Genomic DNA, 21,388 nt, shown 5'->3' on the forward strand with positions numbered 1-21,388 from the left:
CCAAAGTCAATATTTCAACGTCTAACTTTAAATTATAAACTGTCAATATAAAGTTTGTAACTTACTACCTGCCCTTCATAACTGGATACTGAAGTGACTACAAAGTGATTGGTTCCAAAACTGACATCTTTTCCTTTAAAAACCTTGGTGCTCCATTACGGGTTGTTAGTATGCAGCCATCGAAGTTGAAGGCATTTGATCTCTGTAGTCCACTGCTACCTCTCCCTTTTAAGACTGAGAGTGAGGATCTCATTCTGTTGCTAAGTCTGATATTAGCTTTAACCTCACTGTGGAGCCCACGCTGGCTGCAAACAACAATGCTCTTGCCTCTGCCTTCTGTGTCCTGGATCATTCAGGCTCCTTATCTTCCTACATACATCAGCTCTGACAGACTAACTCCTATTTATCGTTGATAAAGAGTGGATCACAGAGCCTGCTGTACTAGTACGCAGTTATATCAATTACAGTATTTAGTAAGGGATGATTTCAGGTGACTCTTGACAATTTAAAAAAGAAAAATAAAGTTTCCAGGTGCTTTTAGCTCATGCCTTTAATCCCAACACTCTCAGAGGGAGTGAATCTCATGACTTTGAAGCCAGCCTGGTCTACTGAGTGAGTTTTAGGCCTGTCAGGGCGTCACAGAGAAACCATGTCTCAAAAAAACAACAACAACAACAACAACAACAAAAAGAACAAAAACAAAAACAAATAAAATCGTCAATCCATTGTAGTACTTGTGCAACTAACAACAAGAAGAACAACAAAATCACTCAGCCTGAACTTATTAGGATTTTACTGAGTATGAAAATTATTACCTTTTATATCTATATCTAATTTCTAAGACTGTATACTTGATTTTTCCTTTTTAAAATTTGTAGACAAATATTTGAGACTATACAAGTAATGTTAGAAATGTATTAAACAGCATAAAATTACATAGTAGAATTGGTAGTAAAATAAGTTATTTCTTAAGTTCTTGTCACTCTATTAATGACACGATAAAACACCATGTTCAAAGCAAATTACAGAAAGAAGGGCATATGTGGGACTCACAGGTCCAGTAGGTTAGGACCACAGTGGGTGTGCAGAGCTAGCAGCAAGCAGGGACAAAAGTTGATAGTTCATATCTTGAACTGTAAGCAGCAATGTTATACCTTCTAATCCTTCCCAATTAGCTAAGGACTAGGGAACAAATATTCAATGCCTGAGACTTAAGGGGGATGTCCCATTCAAAACATCACATTTAGTGTTCTTACCCTTTCCTCCCACTAGTCACATAGGGGTTCTATTTTAATAGATCTCAGAAATAATATTAAGTTATATATGTATATATTACTGAATGATAGTCTAGAATGTCTGCCAATTTATGAATATTTAGATATTCATGAGTCCTGACATCTGTCACTTGGAATGTTAAAAGTTCCTTTTTACTCCCTAATACCTGACACATTTAATGATCCTTTGTAAAATTTTTGAGAAGTTTGGAGGAAACTTTGATAAAATGTTCATTTTTTTTCCAGAAATACATTCATATTTCAGTCTCTGAAGGACTCAGAGAGCTACTGTACTGTGCTGCAATTCTGGGGGCTGATTTCTTCTTTTTAGTTCAATTAATTAGTCTCTTGGATATTTCCTTACTCTTTAAACATGCTATTATTTTATTTCTAAATATATTCCTTCATGTTCTTTAAAACCTTAAAACATTCATTTTACATAAAATAAATGATATTTGTATTTAATATCAAGTTTGATCCATGATTTTATCATATTTCATTTCAAGTTTTGTACTTACTAATCAGAAAAATGAGAGATTATTGAGATGTGTCTCATTGCAGTTATGTGGTCAGTTCAATGACGTGAATTCACATTAATGTACATTCACATGAGTGGCTTCCAAACACAGCTGAAATGCAGCCCTGCTTATATAATATAATCAGGTTTAAGTTCCAAGATATCTATGTGCACAGGGAGAAAAAAGAGGAGCAGAGTTCTCTTTGGAAGATTCAATTCCTCATACCCATCATTAGGCAAATCATAGAGGAGAGACCACTGTCCAGGCTAGGAAAAAACTCTCTTTGTTGAGAAAGTAATTTTGCAAATTAAAAATTTGGAAATTAAGTTTCTCTAAGAGAGAAAACAAACAAACAAACAAACAAACAAACCTGTATCTCAGTCACAGGAAATAACCTGTGCCTAGCCTGGGTGGTAAAGATTGAACAAAATCCAGGCAGTATGATTAGAAATTGCAAGTCAGAGAACTGAGGGAGACATGGAAGCAGGTTCCTGGGTCATGATCTGGTTGGTGAATGGGCACTGATCCTGTGTACTAAGAGTTAAAGAAGAATCCATAGCAAAGGAAGCCAAGTTTTCCAACTGGAAATGAGTAGTGCATGTGGAAGTAGTGCAATGGTTAGACATTGGCAAAGCCAAACCCAGCACCAAGCGGAGTACTCCTTAGAGGCGTGGACTGTTTTCTCACAGCCAAACCATTTCTCTTTTTTATAATGTTGTCCTTTGGCTTACCAAAATGGAAAACAGTGCTATTTCTTTCTGTTCATGCTGTGTTCACCTCTCAGGGAGACTTACATATGATTTATGTATGATGCTCTCAATGCAATTATCTTGAAAATATTAAGATGGTTTATGTGATTTTCACTCTTGCATCTTAATAGCCTTCAAGCCTGGTTGATACACCAATTCATAAAATCATATTTTGTTTAAAAACCTCTGAAGAGTTTCGTAAAGGGCAGTGTCTGAAGGACATATTGCTCACAACTGTCCTGTTGCATTTGAACTTTCTTTTTTTTTTTTTTCTGTTGACATTGCTAACCCAAAATGAAGTAAGAGCTGATATGCAAACAAACACCCAACTAGCTGTAGTCAGGAACATGGAACAGTAGAAATGTCAAAGGGCAGCATTGATGTAGGTCAATCTATTATATCCTGAGGTATATAAGTATTATATATGACAGGAAGTTGTCTTTAATAGAATAATTGTCCACTGATAGAAAGATCATTGAAGAGGGAAGCCCAGCCAAGCCTGAGCAGGATTCTTAGAGAAGCACTTGTCTCCCTTGAAGTGAAACCAGGTAGATGAGGTTTGGTTTTGAAAGAAATATTTTCTTTCCAGCCTTCCCTACCCACTCCAGTTTTTTTTTTGTTTGTTTGTTTGTTTGTTTTGTTGTTTTTGTTGTTTTTGTTGTTTTTTTGTTTTTGCTTCCTTTTGTATGGCAATGCTTAATGTTGCAAGAAGTTGGCTAGGGATTTTTGTAAACTCCATTACTATATATGTCGACGTGTTCACAGAGATATAATAGTGACCTGGTGGTAGCATTTCATCTGCACAGTATAACTCCACTAGTAGTCCTTTGAGTCTAAACCTGAAGTGGTAAGAGCCACAAAAAACACACTGTCTTCCCGCATCCCTAAGTGTATGTGAGAGTGTGTATATCTTTCAATCAAGGAGCTTTGTCTTTGTTTTTATGATTTCCGTTTTCCTACCAGTCCGTGCCTCCTAAGAATAGGTAGAATTATTTGGTAAATTGTAGGGTTTTGGGTCCCGGCTCCACCACATGGATCTCACTCTTGGTGAGGCAGGACGCAAGGAGTTTGACTGCACTTACCCCACTCAGAGTGGGTGCTGGGCCATAGGGAAAGCCCTGGACATGGCTAGGGGGTGGGTGTGGGGAAGTGCAGTCTGAGGCATGGGAAATGGAAGAGGCCAGGCTCTTGGACATGCAGGTGCTGTTAGGAGTCTCAGAAGAGCTGAGAATGGTATCTGGGCCCTCTGGCTGGATCTAGCCCGAGGTCGGGGGAAAAGGGGGGAAGGGTACTCCAACTGGTCCCACTGTGATTGTCCTGGGCTAGTCATGCAGGAGGCTTGAGCTTGGTGGAGGTTGTGACTGGGAGTACAGAGGAGACTTCTACACAGGAGGAGACTAGACAGCTGCTGTATAGGTGAAGGTCTTCGCCATGGCTCTCCATGGCAGATCCCGATGAAAAGAGGCAGTTCATGGTTTTAAGGCATTTACTGTCATGGTGGAATGTGGATGTGTAAAACCATACCCCACTTCTCAGGGTATGATATTAAATACCTTTTGCAGGGAGGAATGTCTGGGAAGGAAAGCATATTGGCTATGCCCTCCAGGCCTCCATGTATCTCTTTAAAATGGAGATCTCTGTCTTGAGCCTAGGGACCTGTGGTCACCTCACTTTTCCTCATCTACGTGTGGAAGCCTTGTGTCATTGCCCTTATGTGACTGATGGCCATACATCTATGCTGGGTGTGACTGTGACTAGTGACTGGGGCCTGGTTCCCTGTAGCAGGCAAAGCTCCTACCATCCCTTCAGGGTCCCTGGGGCTTCTAGCCTTAGCTCAACCAGCAGCTTCACAGTCCACTGCCCCACAGCAGATTTAAAAACAGTGATTATTTAACTGGATGTTTCGGTAAAAAGGAAATAAATCAAAAACCAAACCAAACCAAACCCAAAGAAATTGTAAATCACATGGCAGCGTGAGACAAAGGGAAGAACCGGTGAGGTCTTGTGCAGGGTTTTGACAAAGGCGTACTGGACAGGAGTGGGGGCACCTGTTTATGCGCTTGTGTGAGAGGTATGAGGTACAGTCCCTAGCACTACCAAACTGAAGCAAACACAAGTGTTTTGGAGACTAATCAGCCGTAAGATAGAGTATTAACAGCAGGAATCCTAGATCATGCAAAGCTCAAAGGCAGGACAGGTCAGTAGTAAATACACTTTATTTACAACTCATTTTCCCTATCGTTTCTGATTTTGTACTTATGGGCACAGGGGATAGGGTGGTTTTTATTTTTTGTTTTGTTTGTTTTTTAATCATTTTTTTTTTCATTTAAATTTCAAATGATAGCTCCCTTCTCAGTTACCCCTCCACAGACTCCCCAACTCACCCCCTTTGCTGCTATGAGGGTGCTCCTCCACTCGCTCACCCACTCCTGCCTCACCACTCTAGCATCCCCATACACTGGGGCCTCGGACTTCCATAGGACCAAGGATCATAGGACCTCCCTTTGATGCCAGATAGGGCCATCCTCTGCTACATATGTATCTATAGCCATAGATCCCTCCATGTACGCTTTGATTGATGGTTTAGTCCCTGAGAGCTCTGGGTGGTTCACTTGTTGTTATTGTTCTTCCTATAGGGTTGCAATCCCCTTCAGCTCCTTCAGTCCTTCCCCTAGCTCTTCCATTGGTGTCCCCAGGCTCAGTCCGATGGTTGGCTGTGAGCATCTGCATCTGTATTGGTCAGGGACTGGTATGTTTTTGTTTTTGTTTTTCTGTTTGCTAGTTCATTTTGTTTTGACAAGCTTCCTACCCAAACACTTAACCTAAGCATTTACTTTGTCTACTGTGTCTAACTCATGGATTTAACCAAATCCAAAAATAGTTTTGAATTGATAATAGACTACAGCTTGTTTTACAACCCCTTCGGACTTTAATGCATAATTGGTCAGGGGTACTACATCATCAGCTGCTACAGAAGAACAGAATGGACCCACCTTGCTATCATATACCTAGCATTCAGCACTGCACCACAGACTCTTGATTCTGCTCTACTAATGGAAATTAATGAGTACTCCCTCATTTGACAATGTAAGAGGAATGACACAGCATTTGTTCTAGATCCCCATACCTCTTATTTGGGCAGCCAAAGAACTATAATTTATCTTCTGTTCTGCACAGCATTTTAGTTTTATATTCACCATTACAACTTTTGAGGATACTAAATAGGGCACCAGTCTCTTCTTATTTTAATAACGTAAAATAGAAAGCATGTAATTTATGACTGCCATTGGGAATCACCCTTCTCTGTCAGGTATCTATTTAAATTCTTCCTGTAGGAGTATCTTGAAGAAAGAAATAGAAAATTTAGCATGGATATGTTTGGTGATTCGCTCTTCAGTGATATGGATGCCTTCTTAGATAGATCCATGTCATTTTCGTTCATTGGCATCTCCTGTTGTTATTAAATTATTCTCATACATGAGACTTAACTTCTCTGCCCATGGTAGTGCTTGCGTGGCTGGCGTCCTTGCTAGTGGGATGTACTCTTTCCCTGAGCTCAGCTCCCTGTTTCCCAAGCCCACTGGCGTTCCTTCTGTCCCTCTGGACTCCGTGTTCTGCGTCTTTGTCTTCTTTACAGGAAATAAAGCTTCTTAATTTCTGTCTTCTTATATCCTCTTCTGACCCTGATTTACGTATCTTTCCCTGTTTCTCTATGCTGCTCCTGGGCCTAGTGCACAGAGCGGTAGCTCCCTTCATAAGAAAGATAATTTCCGACAATTCCTAGGTTACCTGTGAAGACTACCTTCCTCTGCGTATGTAAGATATAATGTAGAAAAACATCTTCCTTCACCTCCCAATACAGCCAACCCATCCTCTCTCCATCTCATCCCTGCTGAGGGTAAGCATCTGGAATTCTCTCACTCCTCTCCCACTGTTTTTGTTAGCATAGCTTTCCGTGATCCTTTACATCTTTTTGACCACCCACTTCGTCTTTCCTTCCCCTTAACTTATAGGCTTTATAAGAGAGAGATGGTATTGGTTGGCACATGCTACATGTGCTTACAAGCGGTATTGACTATGTAATCATCAATTAGAGCTGTGCACAGAATCAGTGCAGAGCGAAGAGGAGCCATTGGATGTAGACAGCACACATAAGCAAACAGATCTGTGTCAAGGAGGGAAGGTAGTGATTACAAGTCTATTTTGCTAGAAAGGAAACTATCAGAGCCCAGTTTAGAAAATTGTTTTATCCTGTGTCCCTCGCTTTGTTAAGGACACCCTCATTGTAGGCCTGAAATACAAAGTAGTTTAAAGTAGAAGACTCCTTTAAAAGATTGTTTTCATACAGTTAAGCAAAGAAATAGAAGGGATTTCCCCGTCATTAGGACTGTGTATTATTTTCATATAAAAATAAACTGAGGAACAACAAAGAAATATATATATATATATATATATATATATATATATATATATATATCACTGAAGCCACTGTAGACTTTAATTAATCCTTGGTAAAATTAGTATGCATTGCAGTTTAGAGAAACAAAATACACAAGCCTGCTAATCAAAATGTTCAGCTACCAGAGCTGGGGCTTTTCATTAGTTATATTGTCTGGAATTTCATCACTCTACCAGCTGGCTTCTTGTCAATTTATAGCCTGGACCTTTACATCAAACAGGAAAAAAAAATTAATTACAGGGAAAGGAATCCCAATAGGAATTTTGTGCTTAGAGGTTTTTCACAATTAACCAGACATGAATGGGAATGTGTACAGAGGAAATAGAAAGGAAGCGAAAGAACTTTGTTGAATTTTCTAGAATCATTAACTGTAGCAGCATTAGCCGCCTGCCTGCCTATTTTGTCCTTAAGTTGTTTCACCAAATATGTCAGCCATCTCTTTTCTGAAAGCTCTCAAGTCTGGTGCGCCATTGAACTCAGTGAATCATGACATGAACTGAAAAATTTCTTACAAGTTGTCCCCAGTGAGAGCTCAAAAATTGTTCTGTTGCCTTCACTTTGAATTTGGTAACATTCTGTAGGTGATACTCCTGATTATAATCATAACTTCACGAGCTGAGAGATGCTTTGAGGGTGACTGTCTGGTTACTTGTAATGCGTGTTTGGACTAATAGTACTGTTCTCAAGTGTTGCAGTCACTGCCTCTGGGTCCCACAGTAATTTCAAATGTGACTTTCGTAAGCCTCTTATCTGTTGAAGAAACCAGCCAGCAGTTTTCACAATGCTTCTGTCTTATTTTCTTTTGTTATGTTGCTTAGAAAAATTTCCACGTGACCCATATTCCTAAACCCCAGGATTCAAATAGAGTTTTCCTTTTCAAATACATTGCCGGCTACAATGCCTAGAAAGTATAAAGAAAACATTTCCACTTAAGAAAAGTTTATATGGGCCTATGAGTAGGATGCGTTACTGAGGATACCAGGCAGTCACACAGAACCTGATGAGCCCGGGTTCTGACTAGTTATGGAATTAAACAAGGAGTGTACACATACCATGTGACGTGCATACATAGCATTCATGTGTGATTTGTAATAGTATTTTCCATTTAGCTAACTTCAAATGCTTATTAAGACCATGCTGTTCCCAGCCCATAGGATTGTCTGTTCTAAAATAAACTCACCACCTTCTTGGCCATCACAAGAATTACATTTATGTTCTTGATCATTTTTAATATAGAGCAGCCCCTAGTTATCAGCTCATTTTGATGTTCATATTTCACTGCACTGTCTTGAGCAGTGCCATATTTCCTAAATAATTTGTAGACCACAACTGAGGAGAACATTTTTTTTTTTTAACTTTTTGTAATGATAGTATTTTTCTTCATTAAGGGTGCGAGCTGGGAGCTACTAACAGGCACTTTGCAGGTTTGGTAGTTCAGCCTGTGAATGCTTTGCTGCTCTCCCAAGGTCACCTTCAGAGCCTTCAAGTGATTTACTTCCATTTATTCTGCAGTTGTGTCTATATGGCTTTGAACAAAAAAAATAAAAATAAAAATAAAGAAATTTCAAGTTGGGTTTGTCTGCCTCAAACTTAATTTGCTGCAGGTCTGGCTCATTTACAACTGTGATAACATCAAAACGCACCCTGTAGAATGTGTTTCCTGGGCAGTCCCTGGTACAGGTTTCTCTACTTTTGTTTTGGTTGTGGGTGTTGTTGTTGCTGCTGCTGTTGTATAGCTTTCTGATGGTTTCGGGTTTTTAAGAACATCCTCCCCAGGGAAGATTTTTCAGAAGATCTGAATCAGTAGGTCTCCCTCCACCTGTGGGTTGTGACCCTTTTAGTGGTTGAATGACTATTTCTCAGAGGCCACATATCAGATGTCTTGCTTGTCAGATATTTAGATTTTGGTTCATAACAGTAGCAAAATGACAGTTATGAAATAGCAACAAAAGTAACACTGTTTGGGAAATCACCACAACCTGAGGAAGTCTATAAAAGGACCTCCTCATTAGAAAAGTTGACATCTGCTGGGGTGATTCGAATAGAGACCTATGTGATTACTTAATGAGAGTTTTATCATATTACTGCTTTTAAAAAAAAGAGCTCTATTTTTCTTTCTTTGAAATTTGATTCTATGTTCTATATTAAATAAGTATGCTTATTAGTTTATCCTTTTGTATTTTAAATGAGTAAACTTGTTTGATAGCACACAATAAACAGGAGTTGCAATGGATAAAAAAAAATCTTAAGTTGGGTCATGACACTAAATATTTGTCCAGGATTTTAATTTACATAACCCAATGAGTCTGATTGGGACTCTCATGTACTCCTGGATATGGGGCCATTCGATGGAGCTCAAGTCCACACCCTTAAAGAACTAGTTCTCCCTCACTGAGAGCTGTCACTGTCCTGTAGCTTCTCTGAGGGGTGAAAGCCTGTCTAGGCCAGCTTACGAGTGTGATCTTGAACAGGGTTTGACTTTCAAGTCTCCTAGCCCTGTCTATAATATGGCATATGGCGATTCTCCCCGGTTCTTCTTGACTCTGGCTGTTTCAACTTTTCTCTCCTGTCTTATGAGATGCTCCTTGAGCCTGGGTGGGAGGTGTGGGATGGATGTCCCTGTGTCTGTATAGTCCACGGATACTCACTCTTCCCAAAGAAGGATTCTAAGTGTACCAAAAGGGGGCCTCTTGTCTAAACGAGCATCTTAGAGTCATTGTAGGCTCACAGGGACAAAATACCTGTCTTTCCACTGGTATTCTTTGTACAGATCATGTGAACATTTTCATTTAGAGGAAAATAATAAAATTTTGCAGAACTGTTGCTTTTATGACACTAAACCTATGATGTTAAATGTAAACTGCACAGTTTTTTGTTTTTGTTTTTTAAACTATTCAAAGCAATTCCATGGTAGATCCTTTTAAACTGCATTTGGCTTCTGATTCTCTTCATTATAACTAGAAGTAATATTTAAATTAAATCTTGTCCAAGTGTCACAGTTGTACACAGTTACACATGGACCAAATTATCAATACATGTCTAAAGTAATCAGGAAATCTGAGAACAGAGTATGGACAACAATTTACAACATGTGTTCCGACAGTAGTGTAGTAGAATAATCATCATATTTTAACCAGCTGAAGCTGAACCATGGGGTTTCAGAGTCGAAATGTGATGCTGTTTGGTATTGCTGCTGTTAGTGGTGATGGTAGTGTACGTGTGTGACGCATGTGAGTATATAGGCGTTGGTCCCTGCGTGCATACAACTGGGGACAGAAAGAGGAGGATATAAGGCGTCCTTCTCTATTGTTCTCAACCTTACTTACTTCCTTGAGTCATGGTTATCATTCAACCAGTAGCATGCTGATTTGGCTACGTTGGCTGGCCAGGATGCTTCAACTCTCTGCCTATTTCCAGGCTGAGATGCCAGGATTATACCACATGCAGCCCTGCCTGTGTTTTAGAAATTAGAGCTCACATACCCAAGACTGCACAGTGAGTGCTCTTCCTTCCTGAGCCAGCTCCCCAGGCTTGGTACATTCTGTTTGTAAAGTAGATGCCTACATGATTTAGAGAAGGCAGATCTAACAAGTTACATTCTTAACTTACTTTTAAATAAATTTGGAAATATGGAATTATAGAGTTCTCTTAGTAAGAGATGCTACTCTTTCTACCTGATTTTTACATTTGAGAAATGTTTTATTTGTTTTAATACAGGTAATGAGTTTGGGCATCCTGAATGGTTGGACTTCCCAAGGAAAGGAAATAACGAGAGTTACCATTATGCCAGAAGGCAGTTTAATTTAACCGATGATGACCTTCTTCGCTATAAGTTCCTAAATAACTTTGACAGAGATATGAATAGACTGGAAGAAAGATGTGGTTGGCTTTCAGCTCCACAGGTAAGCTCTTCTTTCTGAATGTGATGTTTTAGGCACTGGTGCGGGGCATGCATAGAATGGCAATCAGTTTAAATCTGCATGCAGACCTTCTGAGTAGCACTTCATTATGCAAGTGTGTAGTGTGCCCTGAAATGTACTGTAGGTTGTCAAAACATGTCACAGGATTCTCTCCAATAGATAATGGAAATCTTAAGCGCCCAGCTGGCCCCTGCTTAGTTTCCTGTTTAGTTGGTTGTTGTTGTTTAAATTTAGTAATTTTCATTTCAATTGGTTAAAAATAAATGACAGACACTCTGCATGAAACCCATTTGGAAATTGCTGTAGAAACATCTTAATTGTTTTGACTGGTTTTCCTTTGTGTAAATAATTATGCTGTCATAAAGAAACTGCATTGACAACATGTAGGGGTTTTTTTTATTCCGTTTTCCCCTTCTTTACTGGTCTCTAACTTGTCATTTCAATAGATGCCATTATACCTGCATGCTGCTTTGTATTTTGCATAAGTCTGAACTCTCCTCTGAAATTAAAGTCTCCGTTTTCAATAATTTGTGGGAAAAAAAATGTAATTAACAGGTGCAAATTTTACACAGACTTTCTCCCCCTCCTTGCAAAAATTAGCATATAGTATGTGCTAGTTAAATTCCATTGACTTTCTATTGATACTGTTTGAAATTACTGTCAATGTGCTTTTACTTTGGCATCTATGGTTTGTTTGTTTAGTGACTGAACAAAGGTATTTGTATATTCAATAAGACAGGCTACATGATTTGTATGCTTTAATCATGTGTATTGGGCACTCCATTTTCAGAAAGAAAGGAAAAAAAAAAAAAAACCAAATGGTGCTCCCTTTCAGTAAGAACAAAGTTGAATACCAAAAGGCACAATGTTTGCTCTCACTGCTAAATTGCTAAGAGATGCTGCTGATCAACACGCCACTAAATCTACAGCACTAGGCTTGCGTGAGAGTGAGCTGAAGATGCAAGGCCCTTCAAAGACAGCTATTAACAGGGATCCAGGAATGTGCAAATGTAATTTATTTTCCAGACCTTTTCCTATTATTAAGAAATAGTCCCAGCAAGTTACAGTGATCTTTAGCTTGCTATAGACCGTGGGCAGAGTTATGTGAAAATGAATGATTTTTTTAGAATAACTAAAATTTCATAAGTGGATATAATGTTATAGTAACTTTGAAAATATAATTGTATTTGTATTTACTTTACCTCATTAATCTGGTTACTAAAACAAAGTCTTCTGAGAAATGCATTTTATCCTTAGATCTAATATACACAAATACTATGTACTACAACTGCTATGGTTTTTACTCCAAAGTTACCCACAACACTGACTGATCCTCTGGTTGTGTTATCACAGCGGAACACAGACAGTGGGGTTTTTATATTCTTTAAGCTACTCTCAACATTGTTTGTCACAATTGTAACATTCAAAAACTGTAGAGCTCAGAGATTCCATGTTGGTGTAATAATGAGCCACCATTATTGTGTTAAGAATGACAAGAGAAACCTGTAGAAAGTCGTTTGATTACAGCAGCATCGTAGATAATGTCAATGTGATGTGCTCTCTTTGCAGGCCTACGTGAGTGAAAAACATGAAGGCAATAAGACAATCACTTTTGAGAGAGCAGGACTTCTCTTTATTTTCAACTTCCACCCAAGCAAGAGCTATACGGACTACAGAGTCGGGACAGCAACACCAGGAAAATATCCTTTTCTCTGCCAGTGCATGTGCCTATTAAGATGTAATATTTCATAGTATAAGCATCTGAAAAAAAGACTAACAAGGATATTTAACTCAGTCTCCTCATCTGAAAAGTGGGGGACTTGAGATAGCTAACCTTGCTTAGCTAATTTGAACTGAATGGTTCATGATCTATGGACTCTGAAAATTATGATTCTGACATTTTTTGAAAGTATTATTTTGTTCTAATAAGCAATTAATTCTCACTTTTTCTATATAAAATTTTTCATCATTGCATCTAATAATCGTCTTTTACCCCACTTCTCTGTCTAGGGAGGAAGACTATATAATTCAATGCTCTGTTTGCTTTCCATGTCTTATAACATTTAGGCCGTGATCCACTTTTTAGATCAGAATTGTCAATGAAGCAGAGAAGGGAGGGATGCACAAGAGAAGGAGCAAGCAGAATGTTTCCAATGCTGTCTCCTTATTTATAGTCACAGATACCATGGCATCTGTTTCAATCCTTTCTGGTATTTTTACTATACTCCCAACCCTTACTGAAGCAGAGATGTATAAAACAAAAGTGTTATATAAAAGAGAAATCAATAAATGGTTGAGAAGCAAAGTATTCCATGGGAAAACAAGACAAGGACAGGGTAAAGCAGAGAGGAGGGAAGAATGAGAGGCCTAAATCCAGGACATTAGTGTGGAGATAGTAAAATAAGGAAGGCCAGCCCAGTGGTTGGAAGCATAGACCGTCCTTAGACAACGGGTAGTACTAAAGAGTAATTGAAGAATGATGACTATAATTAAAGTTCTAAGAGATAAGGCTAACAGCACCAACTGAGATCATGTAAGAGAAGATTTTTAAAGCTGTATTAATTAGTTTAAACATTTCCTTGAGATTTAATGATAGATTGTTGAAGGTTTTTGAACTAGGAATACATTTGATAAGAATGTTTGTACTATGACAAGTTTTAACATCTGAGTCTGCATGGAAAGAGAGATTTCAAGTTCAGGTGTTAATCATGGGATATTGCAGAATACCTAATGCATAACTCGGGTGTGAACTAAGGTGCTATAGACAGAATAGCAACCGGCACATGAAGCTCTCTGAAGTAGAATGGACCCAGCAACTATTTGTAAGGGGAGTTGTAAAGTCTCAGTCTTTTTAGGTTTTATTTTAAAAGGTTTTACATAATAAATATTTATCATATTCTTCCCCCTCCTTCAATTCATCCCAGATCTTCCTACCACCTTACTTGATGTTTTCTCTCTCATCTCCTCTGTCTCTTTAAAAAAAAAAAGAAAAAAACAAAAGACACAAACCAAAACAAAAAGGCCAAATAGATAATGATAACCTATAAACAAGGAAACTGATAAGACAAAGATACTAAAACAAACAAACAAACAAACAGACAGACAAAGCCCCACAAAATAACACTAAGTCCACTTTATTTGTTGGCCAATGTTCATGAGCATGAGGCCTGCCCTGGAGTGTGGTTTATATAGCAGGTGACAGTGCATTGGCAGGAAGTGATTTGCTCTTTCCTAGCAGATAACAACAGCAGATACCTCCTTGGCTATGGGTGGGACTTGGTGTCTAGTGTACCTCCTCAATGCAGAGTGATGGCGGCCGTCTTTTGTGAACTCGTGCAGGACTTTTGGGTTCTGTTACAACCTTTGTAAGTTTTCAGTTCTGCTTGATTAAAAAATGCTATTTCCTTGGAGTTGTCTGCCATTTTGGGGATTTAGAATCTTCTGTGCCTTGAGAGGAGGGGTTTGATAAAGACTTCTTACTTAGGGCTCCATGAGCATTTAGGGTATAGTGCTCCTAAGTCTTTCACTGTAGGCACAGTATTCATTGTGAGTCTCTTTGGTAATTTCCATCTACTGCAATGAGCCTTGCCTATGTTGCTTGAACAGTACTCTAGTGGACTGACATAGTCATATCTCAGGACAAGTCATTTTAGCACTATGTTCCTTCAGCAGAATAAGAGTAGCGGGTTTTCCTTTAGTCCTATTGGCTATCTAGTCTCGGGTTATTGGCTACTTTAGAGGTGTCAGATAAGGGTTTTATCTCAGGGGGTGAGCTTTCAATTCAATCAGAAAGTGCTTGTTTACATCATAATGTCTCTGCCACAGTTGCAGCAGCATATTTTGTGGGCAGAAGGCTATGGTGGTTGCAGGGGTTGTAGCTAGGTGATGCTATATGTGTATATTTTAAAAACCATTTACAGTAATAAATTTCCATGTGGTTATTCAAAAATCCTTTAATGGTAATTATCCCTTTCCATCTTCATTTTCTTCATATTCTCCATATTCTCCATATTCCATGCCATTGTATGATTTTTCTCAGCTAACCCTATGATTCTTGTTTTCCCATTGATCTCTTCTAAGACTCCTGGCCTGTTTCCTGTATCGCATAGATTTGTGCCCTGCGCATCCTTGTTTATTTCTATTGTCTGCCTAATGCATGTCTTTCAACTAAAAGTCTAAAGCTAATTTATGTATGTTATTGCTTATCCTAAAGATATCTGCATTTTAATGTCTCTTTTAGTACGCAACAAAAAATTTAAGGCCTATTGGTTTAGAGGAATTTTGCTATAATGGTGATTTGTTTCATAGATAAAGAAGCAGGGGCACACTTCCAAAATCAGCTTGTACAACGCCTCATGATTACCCACATCAAAACGATAGCTCATTCTAACTCAAAACCTAAAAATCATACTGCCATCTTGGTTTTAAGAAGTAGCATTCTGCCAATCCAGTCTATTCCCACCCTCACTGACAAGTGGCTGCTAATAAAACAGTTTCTTATTCTAAGGATCTGCATTAAAAGATAAACATGGAAGTCTTAATTATTAAAAACAGGGACTTCCCTATACCATCTCTCCCCAGTCTTCCCTCTTTCAGACCAAATGCCAGGAGTTCCTTCTACCTTTTCTTTTCTAATTTTTTCCCTCCTTTCCTCCCTTCATTTATCTTTTACAGAGTAAATTCTATTTCCACCCAAAGTAAGGCATCAATGTGACTTCAGATCATCTGAAGCTGTCAGATGGAGCCGCACAGTTTTCCATATGTGGATAGGCGAATCGGAGGTCAGGTGCCACATCTGCTGTGTTTCCATGCTGTTGATGTTTTATGAATAGAGTTATGGTGTCAATCATCTCTACCAACAGCAATCACATCATACATTCTGCATCCATTAGACTCTCTCATTCAATGAAAGAGATTTTCTTAAAGATGCTCTTATCGGGGGCTGGTGAGATGGCTCAGTGGGTAAGAGCACCCGACTGTTCTTCCGAAGGTCCAGAGTTCAAATCCCAGCAACCACATGGTGGCTCACAACCATCCACAGCGAGATCTGGCGCCCTCTTCTGGAGTGTCTGAAGACAGTTACAGTGTACTTATATATAATAAATAAATAAATCTTTAAAAAAAAAAAAGATGCTCTTATCTTATAATCTTTATTCAGTAAAAAAATTTAACTTAAATTTCTAAATGTATCATTGAGCATGAATACATACAGTGGGTGTTAGCATCTGCCTTCTAACTGTTTGAAAAAGATGGCAAAGGAATTCTTCAGTGGGTGGTTATTTGTGATTGTAACTTTTATTTACCTGAGGTACTTGTTGTCTCAGAGGCTTGCTTCCGACTAAGATGATCCTTCTAGTTCTTTCTGAACTCTAGCTGGCTGGTTCAACTCAGCTCTTCTGGCCCAAACTCTTCTTCAAGCTAACTCCGAGAAGCTCAAACTGGCTTCTCCTGGCTTCAGACTGAGTTTCTCTGCTTGATCCTAAACTAACTCTGACAATATGTTCTAATCTTCTGGCTCCTTCTAACATGGCTTCACTTGCCTCTGCTGAACTCGAGAACAAGCTCAACCTCACTGTATTGAACTCACTGTACTGACTCCCAACTCACTGGCCAGAGCCCAGAGATCTGCATTGCTCTGTTGCTTTAGCACTGGGATTAAAGTCATGCACCACCACGCCTGGATCTAAGCTTTTCTTTTCCTGAAACTTGCTCTATACCAGGCTAGCCTTGAACTCAGAGATCTGCTTGCCTCCATCTCCTGGAATTAAAGCCATGTCTGTATTCCTGCTGGATCACACAGACCTAGAAGGTCTTTAGGTATGACCTCTTACCAGAGTAGCAGCATACCTGGATTAGACTTCCTCCAAAGTTCTCCATTGCTAATCTGTTAAGACTCTGCCAAGTTCCTTAGGCACAGAGAGATTTCGTCTTACAATTTCTGATTGTCCCAAGCTTAATGTTCTCTTTTTAATCCATAACGTTTTCTTGCAAGCCTCATTTGATGTTGGCCTTTCCCCACTTTTGCTTACTCGTTCACCTTTAAACTATGACAGCATGCTTTTAGATATAGAAAGTATGAATAAATTAAGATTCTGTCATTACATTTCTGACTTTACCAAAATGGTCTATGATAATTGGTTTTTCCACATGTAAATTGAATGCAGATTGTCGCTGTAAAGATTCTTCAGTGTCAAGACTAGATGCACTCATCAAGTAAAGCAACTGCAGATTTTGAATTCCTAGGAAAATAGATTTGATCCCGGTGAAATTTTCTGTTTATGGAAAAGTCATTTGAATTTCTCCCGTCACTACAAAGTACCAATATGTTATAGGTAACAGGTTTGAATTCTCCAGCACTGTCAGTGTTTAAACCTGTCTACCTTGCATACTATGTAGCAAGGCATCAACCTGACTCAATCTTTAGAGAATTTGTTTTACTTTCTTCCAAGCAACTTGAAAATGGAGCGATTTGAGAGAGAATGCCAGGCATGGGAGCAGAAAACTTTAAGTATGCTTTTACTATCTTTCACAATAATACATAATTTGGAAAATTGAGAGGTAAGACTTATCTGTATCAATAAGGTTTTGAAATGGTCTTTATAGTTACTGTCAAAAATAAACACTATTTCTTCTATGTAGGAGAATAACAAAAACATCAGGAAAAGCCTTTGCCTATGTATGCACATCAGTTGTCATGTTCACTCTTAATGTCCAGGGTACCAATAACCAGGGTCCCTCAATAGAGTGGATAGCAATGTTGTGATGCATAGCGGAGACCTCAGGGCACTTGGTAAACAGGCAGGTTTCACATTTCGTGCTTAGAAAGGTAGGATATCTTTTTCCCACTGTTGTTATATTTTCTTATGATTTCGCATTGTTCATCTGCAAAGAGGAAAAATCAATACCCTTTGTATTTTATGTATCGCTGTTTCATTTCTTCACCTAGAATATTATCAACTGAGTATTGAATCAAAATTAAAACTTGTGAGCCCAGAAGGAAGACCTGTTTTTTCTAATCCATAACAGAAACGGTGGTGCCACTTTTTAAATAATATGAGAGAAAGTTGGATACTGTGGTTACATCTTCTAAAAGCTTACTGATTTTTTAAGTATTTGGTCATATATCCCTGTGCACCATATGAAAAGAATTGCATTGGCTTCATGTAACAGACCAGTTAACAAGCCTGTGAGTACCTGAGACTTTTCCTCCAGCCCGTGGCTGGTAAATTCAAGCAATGTGGTCACCACAGAGCCCGTGCTTGTTTAGATGTCTCATGGGGCACTTTCCTTTATTTCGATGTTTTCCACATGTGTTTGGATATAAGAGCAATGGTGAGATTGGTGATGATTGCTGGCTTCTATAACATTAAAGTTGTGTTTCCTTTAATTGTGGAGAAAACAAGTTGCATTAGGAAATTGAACCAGTGAATCGTGGCATCTTACATGCTTTCCCAGTCCTCTCCTTACCCACCTCACAGTCAACTCCCAAGTCTTTCCAAGGAATCCTTCCCTGTTCTCTTTGTTATCAATGCTTGCAGAAAGGAACAGAACATTTTTTAAAGTAAAATATAAGTATGCAGGTCATCTTCTAATATTGTTCTGTACCCTGGAGCGGAATAGTTGTACCATGGTTGTATATTTCAATCCCTCTACTACATCCAAGTTTACTGTATGATAGTGCATGCCAATGTTGAACTTCAGAAATTGTTTTAAGGCACAGCACCTGCTCTGTACAAATGAGTGTCACACAGAAAGCATAAACAACAGAACAGTCACAGGTTTTGAAGTCATCTCTCAGTGTGCTGCTGGGGTGAAGACAGTCCTGATCCTGACATAGCATCCCCCTATCCAAATGGCATTTCAACTGTTCGAGGTCAGATGCTGAAAGGAGCCATCATAGCTGTGGCTCCTGACGGGTATGTCAGCGCAGGCCAAAATATCTACAGCTAAGAGCACAGATGAGCAAATACTTGGGTTTTTACCTGAGATCTGACAAATATGTTTATTGAATAAACTGCTGCAAGATGTGCCTTTTAACATGTAAATCCAGAGTGTGGCATTTGTAAGCAGTGTACACGTTTCCTAATGAGCTAATAAGGTCATTCGGATGACTCTCTGGAGGAGAATTGCCAAAGGCAGAGCTGGGGCTGAGTTGCTTGGTTTACGGATGCTTTGAAGTGCGGTTATGTAGCACTGTTATATAGAACTAGGACTTCAGGAAACAAGTTAAAAAAAGCAAAGGAATTAATTCAGGATTAGTCACATGCTATGTTGGGCTAAGAGGGTGCAGTACACGTAAAGGATAATTTCTAAAGAAGTAGAGTTGAGATTTTTGTTTTACAGCTTATAAATGTTTGGATAAAATGCAAACTATCCGGACCAGGATTCCTGCTGAAATGCATGATCGGCACTGGGAACATATGCACACATCTTTCTTCTTTTGTTGTGTGACTGTATATTGCCTTATCTTGCTGCTTATGTGAGCGGGCGGACATAAGCAAATGGCAACTTCATATTTATTGCAGTTCTTTCTCATCTTTAGTTTTAAAGAATACACGCACATACCTATTTGTACACATGAGTTGACTACATTCCCTTATTCAGTCTTTAGATAATAATAGTACTTTTAATTTTTCTTAGGGGTCTAATTGATTATTTTTCTTTGCTAAACACTTTTTAGTAGTCCTGACATGAGCTAATGCAACATTTTTTAGGTCGCCTTAATATATATATTCATATGACTATAGGCAGTAATGAATAAGCATGACTTAATGGGTAAACGCAACTTTTTTTAAATTGGGGTTTGGTGTGGTGCTAAGGGATGGAGGGGTTGCTTTGTTCTCAGTACTCATTGCAGGGATGGGAAACTCTCAAGAGCGCTTCTGCAATGGATCTCTAATGCATTGAATATCGCCTGACCATGGAAATTCATACACAACAGCTCCGTTTAGATTCATATCCTCACTTTCAAGCTTTTCTGTAGGAAAGTGGGTTTAGAAATATTATAACCTTTAAAAATAATACATATTTACTTCAAGTTATACTATCAGTAATTTAGGAAGGTGCTTGACACCAGCTTTTAAAAGGAGGTCTTACAGAGGCATCAAACTCCTCTTAGGGATCACCTACACGCCCAGTAGTAGATGGCCAGCAGAAAATATACTCTGACTTTTTATCTCCCCAAGGAACATGTAACTCCTACAGCCTCCAGACGTGTGATTTGTTAGCTTTGTTATTCATAATTCTGATCTCTGTGCTAGAATAGTGTCTCAGATATGACCAGCTGAAGGCTTTGGTCCATCTCTAACCATGTTTGGATTAAGAAAGTAGATGGTTATCTTATCAGTGTGTTCATTACCAAAGCACCTACTCACTCATTGTCCTAGTATGATAGTTGGAAGCTGACATGTGTGGAAGCCCTGAGAGTAGTATTGTGCTTATTATATTGTATTATATTTATTAGAATATTTGGAATCACCAGGAAGTCTTCCTCACTATGGCCTGATCTCTTCTTTTTCCAAGTTCTTTTTTTTATTTTCATGTCCAGTTCCCCAGTTTAGTAACACATAACAATTCCTCTCTGTCCCTTTACAGCCCTATAACTGAATCTTGTCTGCTCTCTGCTAAGCCTCTTGTTTATCCCTATGCTGTTTTCCCAGTTTTGCTTTCCATCACATGCCTTCCTCTATACTGTGGCAACATACTGTGTTCTTTCTTTCCCTTCCCCAACTTCTTTATGAAATAGCCCCTTCTACCCAAGTCATTTCTTCTCATTAATTCTCTTCTTTGCCATCCTTGCCCTGAAGAAATCATAGATCCTAGTAGATTCAATAGTTCACACTACAATGGGATTCCCTATTGACCAGCATGCTTTGGCCTCTGCTCCACTAACCAACATCTGTACGGGTGGCTGGTGATGGATGAATGTTAAGGAATACTGGGAAGTACGGACTCTGATTTTTAGACATCGAACTCAAACATGACCTTTGCAGCTTATTCAAATTAAATAGATCTACCTCAGTGAAGAAGTCTCTGTGCTTATTTTAAATTAGTGTCAGAAGTTAAATTTCCATAACATTTCATAGCGTTCCATTTACATTGGCCCACCCAAGCCTCACATTATGTCAGTAAGGCTGGTCAGGCCTGGTGTTCTTATCCTTAATCTACATATGAGGATCAGAAAGATTCATAACTTTCTAAAGGTCAAAGTCCTGGTAAGTGAATACATGAAATTTAATCGAGTTTCTCTATTTCAGCACAGTTTCATATTTGGATAACAAATCATTTTGTTGTTGTTGTTGTTGCCCTACAGAAATGCTGTTACTGTACATAAAGCATGGCTCACTAATTAGAAGGATAATATTACTTACTTGTGCTCTCTTTTCCTCTTTGCAAAAGTTAATAGTTCCTCTGACTAAATCCTTTTTTTGGTAGGGAGGATGGGGTGGGAAGCTGGCTGTCCTAAGCT

The 21,388-nt window shown here is 38.8% G+C and overlaps 1 protein-coding gene across 1 annotated transcript in view; it reads left to right on the top strand.

Annotated features, from left to right (window-relative positions):
- Gbe1 (1,4-alpha-glucan branching enzyme 1) overlaps positions 1-21,388 on the top strand; it is a 240,595-nt gene that overhangs the window by 198,600 nt on the left and 20,607 nt on the right. Inside the window, exons 13-14 of the mRNA XM_021184815.2 lie at positions 10,718-10,902; positions 12,490-12,620. Coding sequence (XP_021040474.1) covers positions 10,718-10,902; positions 12,490-12,620 — 316 coding nt within the window. The remainder of the gene's footprint in view (positions 1-10,717; positions 10,903-12,489; positions 12,621-21,388) is intronic.

Source organism: Mus caroli, unplaced genomic scaffold (genome assembly GCF_978045245.1).
Source record: "Mus caroli unplaced genomic scaffold, Mus_caroli_1 scaffold_17, whole genome shotgun sequence".
Lineage (NCBI taxonomy): Eukaryota > Metazoa > Chordata > Mammalia > Rodentia > Muridae > Mus > Mus caroli.